Here is an 11,808-nt window from a genome sequence, read left to right as displayed (position 1 = left end):
TTGCCTGTAAACACTTTATTCGGAAAATCCCCTGAAGGGAGATATATGCACATGCTCGGCCCGCAAGGAATCGTGGGTAGCAATGATAGCATCTTGATTCTCCCAGGAAGTACCAGCGAGAAAGGAAAAGAATATTCCGATGCCTGTATGCATATAAACATCGTATTTGGAAGATGGCTGCAGCCCGAAAAGAGACCTTAAAGTGTCATGAACAGAGGTGTTCATATTGTACATCATTAAAGACAATCTTAGCATACGTTAATTTTAATTTTAAATGTGAATCGGGCAATCGGATCGTGGCGTTTACGTTTACTCAATACTGATCTGAATATTGCAAATTCTGATTCATATAGGAATATTGATGTACATGTAAACGTATTCTCTGTGTGTGTGAAATGAGTTTTACAGAACTGTTACCTTCAGTTGCGGCTCGTCCTCATCCAAGAGGGATATGATTCCAGCTGCAAACACAAACAAATAAATAAAAATTAAGAGCATTTACAAAATATGGACAAACATCACTGAGATCAGGTTTTTTGTTTCTCTGACCGCACATAGGGAAATATTTTTTGGTACTTGTTGATATGATATTAATACTAACACTAAATACTAAGACTACAGAAACAAAAGTCAGGTTTTGCATCAATAAAATGTGAAAGTCACTAATTTATTAACTTTATTTATTAATAAAGTTAATATATTATTACAAAATGTATTAATAAATTTATTAAGTCAGTACTAATTTAAATACAATTAAAAAAAAATTGATCTGTTAATGTCAGCAAATCCTGAGAAAACTCCAGCTGTGCAACACGATGACTCATGCTTTACTTAATATTAGCTTTGCTTCCTAATAAGTCTTCATTAAAAAAGTTTAATATAAAGTCGTTAGTAAAAGTTAAACATCTACGAGTCAGATTGCTTCATTTAGTATTACATACTGACGTGAACACTGACTCTGTACAGTAAGCTAGAAAATTAATCCGTCTTATTTACTAAACTAATTAACACAAAAGTATGACGACCGATATTAAGACCCTTTATATAATTTACATGCAGAAACTGCACTTTTTTCTTTCTTAGGAATTAATTTTAAACTATGGTTCAGTCACTAAACATTACACGCTAGCTACTGCGCTAATCTGTTAGAGGCTTTTAGAAACCCTAGATCTAAAAACGCAGTGCAATTACATCAGCTTATCAGTTAATAGTTGTTATCGCATCCATTTTTAATATTCATACAGAAGTCAAAAGAAAGAAGAGAACTTGAACCTGTGCCGTTAACGCTAAATTAGCTTAGCTAGCTAGCCTGCCTAATGTGACTCAGCTAAATCAATTCATCGTTTTGTTCATTTCTTACCGGCAGATGTGATCATGTTTTAACTTCGAACTCTTCAATCTGTGTCCGAAGAAGCACAATCACTGTCACGAGTTTAAAAGCCGCACAGATGAAAATGAAAATAAAATCTATTTATGTCAAAACACTTCGATGTTGAACAACGGCGATTTTACTTCAGCGCCTGTTCAGCTACACTATCTGCTTCACAACGGCTACATCCCAAATACCTTTCAATAAACAAAATAGTGCACTAGGTAGGACACAAGCGCCAACCATTAAAACTTTATGAAGTGCACTTAAAGAAGGAGCACAAAGTGCACTTAGGTAAAGGTTTAGGATTCAACCAATAAGCGCTCCCTCCTTTAGGCCCACCAAGGATACAAAACTACCTGGAAAGCCATTATAATTACCTGATATTTATTTCATTATATACTTATGCTTAGAATACTATTTCCACGTTATCAAAGACATGTGTATTGTATTTTTAAAAATAAATCTTATGAATTGTATTATAGTTTTGAAAAAATAATGTAGCGATTTATTTAATTGATTTCTATTTCGGCACTGTAATGAACACCTAAAACAATACACGCGTTAAAATCGCATAACACTTTCGCCACCTAGCGGCCTATTATAGCGATGACAGGTCTGCTCTTACAAGCTACAATACAATATTTATATCAAATCAAATATTAATACAATTTTAAAATGTATTGTATATGTATAAATAATGTACATATATTTATTTTATATTTATAAATATTATCCTTTTATACACGGACTTTAAAGTATTACAAATGTCATTTCATCATTCAAATTGTCGAATATAAAAAAAGAATTAAGATTTTATTTTATTTTAAAATGTAGATTATATTTTAAAACTTATTTTGCCAATATTAATAACAGGAATGTTTATAATAATTAACCAATCATTAAATAATAACCATACAATTATTTATAAATTTTTTAGGCACATGAAAAATGAACAGTGCATATTTTAACATGTGAGATAAAAGCAATGTCAAATGTTGTTGGGTTTTATTCATGATAATGATAAATTTATAATGACTATTTTAATATGATCTGTTCTCTGTGGGTTTGTAAGCCATGCTCTTTTCAATGTGAATAATAGGCTGCTTATTGCACGAGAGGAGTTCTAGTTGAAATGTGTATTTTTTTAATTATTGATTTTTACACTGTTAGTAATAGGTATGGAAAGCTAATGTAGTTTCACAATGACAATAAAGAGCCACATTTTAAAACATAGGTATAGGAGAAGAGAAAAGATGCATTATTACTTGAAATTAATTATGTAAAATTGAGGCATACACTTAAACCATTTTAATATCTCTGTAGTGAACCTGTCAAACATGTAATCCCTCCTGTGAACTAGTTGCATTCCAGCACTATTGTGAAAGTGTTTGGTGCCACCTGTGGGGGATAATAAAGGCTAAAGGAGGCTTAATGTGACCTGATTTAGACCAAGAGGTGAAAAACAAGAAACGGGCCCTACAGTCAAAATGTATATCTAGATTCATGTTAAAATGAAGGGAACTTTAAGTCTTCCACACTTAATATCCTTCCAATTAACATTCATAATCTCAAAATGTGCTATTTGTAACACTCACCTGCTGGCTCAGGTGTTTTACTCACTAAACAATTCTCATTCGCTTCACTTTATATAGTTTTTTTTCTCTGAAGGTGACTGCAATTATTTCTAAGTTTATTTCTAATATAATTTATTACCATTATTATGAATATATCATCACCTCATATTATTATTATTAGTAGAAATAATATTACATTACAAACTCTCAGAAATAAAGGTACCAAACTGTACTTACATAAGTAAGAGCAGAGATGGACTCAATTTTATTTTATTTTCTCAGAGAGGTGCATGTGGTGTCTTGAAGCATCACCCCTTAGCAAAGTAATGTTCACACACTACCAAATAGCAGTTTATAATCTCGATCTACTATGCAGTGTTAAAAATCTAGGCCCCCCGTTACCCTATCCATTAACAGTAAAGGACCACCATAGAAGCAGATATTATTTGGGTGGTATCACTGAAGTGCTTAAAACTCCAAAACCGCTTTTAAACTCCTGCCGTGTCATGATTTTCAATCAGCTACACATTAGCTTGACCGAGCAAACCCAGTACAAGATTCTAATCTTTTCTGGATCCTTTCTTCAGCATTCCTCCTTTTATGTTCTAACACTAATTTAGCGTTTTATTTCTGGTCGTATCTCCAGGATGTTTATTTGAGCAGAGTTCCTTTGTTAGGCCCACTTTTCCTACACATTGTCCATCTCCTGTTGTAACTGCACTCTCCAGGTGGCTACCAAAGGATGATTGTTTGCTTTTTAAGTCTCAGTTCCACTCAAAGGTTTTTCTTCTAATGTTCTTTTTGTTCTTTTGTTTCTGCCCCTTCTTGAGTTACCCATAAGGAGTCCAGACCCAGATTTCTGTAAACCTGCTTCATAAACACTTTTACAGTTAGCAATTATGAAAATGTAAGACAATTATGACAACAAAATATATATAACACCTCAGATACTAAATAGAAAAAGTGTGCAGTAAGAATTTGATTATTTATTTATTTATTTTTAACCATGTATTTGCAATGCGAATTCTAGTTTAAAGTGGAAAACAAATTTTTTTTTTTTTCCCCAAAAGTTCCAATGATGGCAAACCACTTCTGTGTTCACAACTAAAACTGTGGAAACTAAAACTTAAACTAAAATATAAAAAAGCAATTGAAATTGAACTTAAACTTAAAGCAAAGACTGAAAACTCACTGCAATGACTACTGTTAAAGATGCTACATATAATTATACAATTAAAATAAGACATTTAATGTCTAATATGTTAGCAAACAATTAAGCTCTACATGTATTAACCTATTAATTGAAATCCTAGACTGTTCTAGTATATATTGCCTGACAAAATTAGTACACAATTCAGATCAATCCAAATGTAAAAATGTAAGTTACTCTAATTAACTCCCTTTAAAACTTTAACAGAGGCACTGTTTGGTGACTGACATCCTTTTCGTGGTTGTCAAAGACAAAAAAAAATGTTTGCAATGTCTTTGAAATTTTATTTTGAAGGAGTACCGAGGAGCAGCAGCTTCATCAGTAATCTTCATATCCCGATGCTCCTTCAACATTCCTGTCAGTTAATAAATCAAACACAGCAGGTATTTCAGCTTTCTGGGCATTTCACAGGTCATGTGGTCATTATCAGTCTGTTAATAAACCTGATGTCAGGACTGTAAGCCAGATTTCATCTGTAATGGAATTCCTTCCTCTGTGCTTTCAGGATCACCTGTAGGGAATGATGGGTGAGTATTAGAGGGTCAGAGGTCATGTCAAGTCAGATAAACAGGCTTCACTCTGGCTCACCTTTCTGTGCCTGAGCATATGTTGTCGCTTCGGCTCGTTCTCTACGTCCTCTCCTGATCCAGCACTGTAACAACGGCCAGAAAATATTTCGCTTACGGCTCAAGATGTTATCTACAAAACAAACAAAACAAAGAGTGAATTGTGTGCTACGTGAAAGAAAAATCTTTTCTCTCCAGGCTGGGGATGAAATCTCATGACTGAAAACTGGCCACAATACCAAAATAGAAAACTGCAAAACTATAGAAAAAAACGAAAAACACACAGACGCAAAGGCCACACCTCCTTTACTATTATCATTGTCATCATCATTATTACTATTCTCTACTGCTATGCTGTGTTTGGAGTGGGAAGTCAGAACACAGAATTACTTCATGTTTAACCTCGGTGTCTTTGAGCTCCATGAGGGGGAAGTTTTCTTTGATTTTTTCTATTCAAAGGTTGGAAATTGAGTCATTGAGGCTTTACATTTACATTTATTCATTTAGCAGACGCTTTTATCCAAAGCGACTTACAAATGAGGAAATACAAGCAAAGCGACATTTCAAGCAGAGAACAATACAAGTACTGCTACCATACAAGATTAATAATTGAGTTCTAGAAAATGCGCAGAGTAGAGGTGTAAGTGCCAAAGGTTTTTTTTTTTTTAAGGATAATGTGGGGTTGGCATTTTATGGGTTAGTTACATGCTCACGGAAGAGGAGGATCTTTAGCTGTTTTTTGAAGATAGTGACAGATTCTGTGATCCGGATTGAGGTTGGAAGTTCATTCCATCACTGAGAGACAGTTAGTCTGAAGGTTCTGGAATGGGACCTTGAGCCACGCTCGAGGCACTACTAAGCATTGGTCGTTAATCGAACGCAGATTGAGTGAGGGAACGTGGAGTGTGTTGAAGTAGGGGGTGCTGTTTTAGTCGAATGCAGCACTACTTATAGCTTCTACACACTACACAACTTTCAAAGACGTCGGGTTGTGGTACTGTTCATATTACACAACTGTCTGTCTTGTCATGGAAGTCATAGGGTTTTCAAATTACATGAGCAATCGGCAACAGGGGTGAACACATTACAAAATATTTCACTATTGATGAATCCCTGACGACTCTGCCTGGACTCCGAATTATGTTTCACAACAGAGTACACGCAAGAAGTGATACGAGAATTACACAAGATCACGCGTGAGTAGACGTCCTCATGCTTGTCCGGGCAGGGTTTTGAAAATGGCGGACCACAAGAAGCTTGCGATACACTTTCTTTCTGCGTGGATTTGCAGCGAAAAGTCAAAAAAGTAGAAAAGACTATGAAGAAGGGAATGGTTGAGGAGATGCAGGCAGCAAGGATAGTCTGTTCTGCAGAGAGACTTGAAGGTAACATCCTCCCACTGAAACTTCCCGGGCAGTGCCCTGGTTCATGCTCTCTCATTGGCTGTAGAGCAAAGCTGCAGTTATATTCGGTCAAAACATTACGCGATTTGGAATCGCAGACAGGTCCAGATATCTCGCTGACATCATTGATGCGTCGGTGCTTCTCTCAGATCGCATCTTTGATAATTCATACATCGCATTCATCGCTCACGAGAGCGAGCTCTCATTTGCTATGATTTTGGGCTTTTGTCTGCGATCTCCACAAAACTATTGGCGAGTGAAAATTGGGCCTAAAATCGTGTAGTGTAAACTTGGCATAATAGGCACTGTGACCACACCTCCTTCGCCGAGACCGACGCAATGAGACCACACCTCCTTTGCTGAGACCGACACTGAGACCATTCCTTCCTGACTGAGACCTACAAACTGAGACCACACCTCCCTTACCGAGACCTACACACTGAGACCACCTTTACTGAGACTGACACGTTGAGACATGCCACCTTCATTGAGACCGTCAAGCACTGAGGCCATAAATCCTTCATTGGGTCTAACAGGCAAAGGCCACACATTCTTCACTAGGACTGACACACAGGCCACACCTCTTTCACTAAAATAGTGATGCCATAGCCATGGCTCCTTCACTGTGACTATCAAACACAGAGGCCATACCTCCCTTCGGGACTAAGAGGCACTAAGGCCACACCTCCTTCACTGAAATATGGATGCAGAGGCCACGCCTCCTTCATTAAGACTGAGATGCAGAGATCATGCCTCCTTCAAATTGTTATGCATGTATGTATGTAAAAAACGTACTACATGATATCATGCTATTTAACCTGGGCTCTGAGACTCATTCACAGCTTTGCAGATGTTCCTTTTGATGTTCTCTATGCAATCTGCTGCGTTAGGAATAAAATGGCCAATCCATATGGAGTTGTGTGGATGTTTTATGAACACAGATCTCACTGTCCCCTCCAAGAGCGACACAGACTCGCGAGTCTCCGAGCTTTCAGCGTCAGCACGAACGAGGCCCAGTACCGCCTGATGAACTCCATGATTTTTCTTCACTCGAACCTTTATGTCCTTCAGGATCTCCTCCATACACACATGGTTCGCCTGGGGATAGCAATATGGGTAAAAAAAAAAATATATATATCACAATACAAAAAATAATGCTCACAACATACAGTATGTTACATGATATTTAGTTTTGCTAAATTTGGTCAAATTTTAAATTGTTACAGTTCAAAAAACAATTGTCAATAATAAAAAAAAATTGTGTGTGTTTAAACACTTCCATTTCAAAGAGCTAGCATTATTATTCACAGCAACGGTACACTTAGCACTAGGTCACAACTTCTTGTACTATTGTGATATTTAACTAAGCAAATCAAACTGTCAGTTATGGAACTCAGTTGGTAGAGCCTCTGACTCTTGATCTCAGGATTGTGAGTTTGAGCCCCAGGCTGGCCATTCAGGTAAGTGCACTCTTAGTGCCGGTCCCATGTCCGGATAAATGGGAAGGGTTGCGTCAGGAAGGGCATCCGGCATAAAATTGCACCAAATCAATATGTGGACAATGGAAAGTGAATCGCTGTGGCAACCTCGAACAAGAGCAGCCGAAAGAACAACAACAACCTATGTCAGAAATACCGTTGTAGTCGGATGTTTACATACACTTATCATAGACATGGAAATATGGGACTTTCAATAATTTCTTTGAACTATTCTTTATCTGGGGTAGAATTGTTGTACAACACATATCTTTAATAAAAAAAAACAACATGAATTTGGTTCCCAAGTTTCATTCATTTGGGATTTTCTGTAATCAACACAGGACCAAAAGTATACATACATGGTCAAAAATACATACAAACGCTTGATTATTAATTCCTTGGTGCTGAAAGTTCCAAAATTTCCTTTAATTTGGAAAGATCAAGGCCTCTTAATTTCCGGTTAATGATAATGATTGCCTGCTGCTGGCAGCTTCTCTATGACAACATAAAAAGGGTTTGACAGCACTCATTGGATTGACCAACACACCGTACTATGGGAAAGTCCAAAGTGCACAGTGCAGATCTGAAAAATTATGATGGTGGATTTACACAAGTCAGGAATATCTCTTGGAGCCATTTCTAAACAATTGCAGATTGCAAGATCATCAGTTCAAACAATTGTATGCAAGTACAAGTTATTGGTAAGTGTCACCACTTTGCCAAGGTCTGGAAGAAGACCCAAACTATCACCCTCACCTAAGAGGAAATTGGTTCGGATGGTCAGGAAAAACCCATGAACCACCAAGGCACAAGACTGCCATGAACTAGAAGCTGCTGGAACATCAGTGTCACTGTCTACAGTCAAGCGAGTTTTACATCGCCATGAACGGAAAGGCTGCCATCCAAGACAGAAGCCCCTGCTCCACAATCAACACCTTCAAGAACATGTAAAGTTTGTGGCTAACCATATTGAAAAAAGAAAAAGCCTTCTGGAGGAAAGTTTTGTGGTCAGGTGAGACAAAGATTGAGTTGTTTGGCCACAATGACCAGAGCAGAGTAAGAACACTGTACCAACTGTTAAGCATGGTGGTGGTAGCATTATGCTCTGGGGCTGTTTTGCTGCCAGTGGAACTGGTGCATTGCACAAAGTGGATGGCATGATGAAGAAGGAGGACTGCCAGAGCCTGCTTTACCCATTCCACAACCAGCTTTGATGTGTGTTTGGGGTCATTGCCCTGCTGGAACACCCAATTGTATCAGAGTTCAACCATCTGGCTGATGGTTTGAGATTAAGCTGAATAACGGCCCGTGCACACAGACGTTTTTCGCTGAGTTTTTTTGTGCTCATACCCACACGTTAAAGCGGGCGACATGCTGAATGAAAGTGCAAATTCACTCCCTGACAGTAGATCAGGTACACGAGGTGGCGCTGCACAACTTTCCATTTCTGACACCCGCTCATCACTCAGAAGAAGAGAACCAGTATTTACATCTTCCAAAAACGCCGTTCACACACTTTTTTTTTGCGAACTCTCTAAAGCATGTAGGCACTTTTGTGAAAGGTAAAATCTTTGATGATTTGTTCTCTGCAACAAATATTTCCTTAAAGCTAAATCCTCAAAGATCTCATTTTTGGGGGAGGGGGTGGGTATAAGGCAACTATTGTTGTGCCCAAAAATGTTAATGTTCCTGCAAATTAATGAAGTGTTGTTTATGAATAGTCTTTTTTGTGGTCACACAATAATGGGGCACTTAGCTATTTGAACATAAGTTTATTTTATTTTATATATAATATAATATAAAATATTATATATATATATATATATATATATATATATATATATATATATATATATATATATATATATATATATATATATATATATATATATATATATATATATGCGCAAGGTGCAAAATAAATACAATGGACGATCATTCAGCAGAAACAAAGAAATAAACAATGCTACTTAGTGTAGAAAACAACACTGAAATAATTAAACGGATCATTTAGAATATATGCTTGCATCTCTGTGTCATCAAAAAATAGCCACAACCTAATGAACACACTTATATAGTATTTAGTGTGTAATTTTGAATCGGGTGCTTTCAAAAGTTACCTTGTTTGTGCGTGTAGCCAGAAGTATTTATTAGCAGGGAGCAATTTATTTTGGGTAAGTCACCTATGCGCACTCTCAAACTCCCAGACATTAGAAAAATTGACGCTTTGACGCCACACGATTTACACCTGGCTGTGAACACATCCATTGACCATTGAGGTGTTAAATGGACCGTTTTTCGTGCTGCGAAAATAGTTCCGGTGTGAACAGGGCTTAACATTAAATTTTTGGAATGGCCTTCCCAAAGTTCTGACCTCAAACCTATTGAAAATTTGTGGACTGTGCTTAAAAGTCGAGTCAGGGCCAGGAAACCAACAAATGTCATCGCACTTTACCAATTCTGCCGAGAAGAGTGGTCAAATATCCAAACAGAATTCTGCCCGAAGCTGGTGGATGGCTACCAAAAGTGCCTGCTCTAGGTGAAACTTGCTAAGGGACATTCAATTAAATATTAGGTGTGCTGTATGTATACATTTGACCTTGTGTTGACTACAGAAAACCCCAAATAAATTTAAAAAGTTGTGAACCAAATTCTTGTTTTTTATTAAGGATACAATCATTGTACAATCATTCTACCCCAGAAAAAGAACAGTTCAAAGAAAATACAGAAAGCCCAATATTGCCATGACATTTATGTTCATGACGAGTGTATGTAAACTTCCAACCACAATTGTAGGTAAAAGACACCCCTGAATCAGTTTTTTTTTTTAGCTATTTATTTATTTTGGAAATGGTAGCAGTATGTGTGATTATATAGGTATTTGAAAAAGCGAACAACCTGGAAATTAGTATCAGGAAAAACTTCACTGGTAAATATGATGCTTGGCTTATTGCTAACCCTGCTAAAATACTTAGAGAGTTTCAGTTTATACATAGAGAAGAATGTTTGTTGGATCCAGTGTCATGATCAACTCTGTATGCTAGTTAGGTGCTAAGGAATGTGCTTTTTTAGGTTGTGTATGAGTAATGTGTACAGTATCTGACAAACTTTACACACTTTAAATCAGTTTTGAAAATTGGGTTATTCCATCTCAATTTGTGGTTTCTCAGTAACATGACAAGCTGTGTTTTTGTCATATTAACTTTTTTTTTTTTTTTTTTTGAAAGTTAAACGTTGGCAAATTGCTGTGGTGTAAAGGGAATAAAATACATCAAGATGAGTTGTTACTGGAAAATTAAGTTCGGGGTGATAACAGTAACTCCACCCCTTTGTTGATTGTTTTCCAATAACAGCACATCCGCAGATGTTTTATTCCATGGTTCCAACGTCACTGATGATGCAATAATGATGAAATTGATGGTTTGTTCATTTTAACATTTTTGCCACAGATAATGTTAACGCATATCTAAACATGTACATTAAAAAAAATCAAACAACACCGAGACATAACCACTAGAAGCTGCTTAATATTTGTCTGTAAAATAATATATTTTTCCCCGACTGGCGTTTTAAACCCAACCAGTAACAGATTTAACTGGAATTACTTCTCAACTACGGCTTAAAAACACAGGTTACTTGTAATTCACCTTGTTCTGAATGTATCCGTGTCTGAAAATGAAGATGATGGCGGCGCAATGAATCGCTCGTCCGCTGTGACCGGAGATTTTGCGCATGTGTCGGACACATTTCTCGTCCACGTCGGCGTTATTCTCGCCTTTTCCTTGAGCCACATCAGAAACAGGACAGTTTCTCGCAGCGGCAGATTTGATGTTCCCGTTGCCGAGATTTGCGTTTTTGTCCCTCTTGATGTGCACCTCGGTGTGAAACATGTCCATGATAAACTCCTGGAAAAGGCTGCAGTTGTTTTCTCCATCCGTGTCTCCTACCAAATAAATATTCCCCTTTCCACCGATCCGCTCCAGCATCCGATCAAATTCCTCTCCCTCCTCTTCCTCCTTGGATATGGAGTTGAAGTGACAATCCGAGGCCATGTTTAGTCTATATTTAGGCTATTTAATTTTTGCCGAATAAAGTCGCATTTAAAGTATGAATGACTTTGAGATAACCCGGTGTTCACACTGAGTACACGAGCAGTAGGCGAGCTTTTAAAATTCCCGTCGAGCCGGAAACAGAAATCACAAACC

The 11,808-nt window shown here is 37.2% G+C and overlaps 2 protein-coding genes across 3 annotated transcripts in view; both read right to left on the bottom strand.

Annotated features, from left to right (window-relative positions):
* Window positions 1–1,562, bottom strand: part of psmd1 (proteasome 26S subunit, non-ATPase 1) — a 50,049-nt gene extending 48,487 nt beyond the window's left edge. The window contains exons 1-2 of one of the 2 annotated variants that reach the window (XM_017478297.3): window positions 1,361–1,562; window positions 418–461 (exon numbers count right to left, since the gene is read on the bottom strand). In XM_017478297.3, coding sequence (XP_017333786.1) covers window positions 418–461; window positions 1,361–1,376 — 60 coding nt within the window. In that variant the 5' untranslated portion in view covers window positions 1,377–1,562. The remainder of the gene's footprint in view (window positions 1–417; window positions 462–1,360) is intronic. The other variant, XM_017478296.3, reaches the window with a different exon arrangement.
* Window positions 1,563–3,912: 2,350 nt separating this feature from the next.
* Window positions 3,913–11,808, bottom strand: LOC108271381 (uncharacterized). Its single transcript, XM_047158342.2, has 4 exons — window positions 11,251–11,808; window positions 6,944–7,223; window positions 4,745–4,855; window positions 3,913–4,667 (listed from the first exon to the last, which is right to left on the bottom strand). Exons 1-4 carry the CDS (start codon window positions 11,653–11,655, stop codon window positions 4,606–4,608), a joined length of 858 nt encoding a protein of 285 aa, XP_047014298.1. The 5' UTR covers window positions 11,656–11,808; the 3' UTR covers window positions 3,913–4,605.

The sequence above is a fragment of the Ictalurus punctatus genome, chromosome 10 (genome assembly GCF_001660625.3).
Source record: "Ictalurus punctatus breed USDA103 chromosome 10, Coco_2.0, whole genome shotgun sequence".
Classification (NCBI taxonomy): Eukaryota; Metazoa; Chordata; class Actinopteri; order Siluriformes; family Ictaluridae; genus Ictalurus; species Ictalurus punctatus.
Note: the sequence above shows the minus strand (reverse complement) of the source record. Positions and strands in the feature narration are given on the sequence as shown.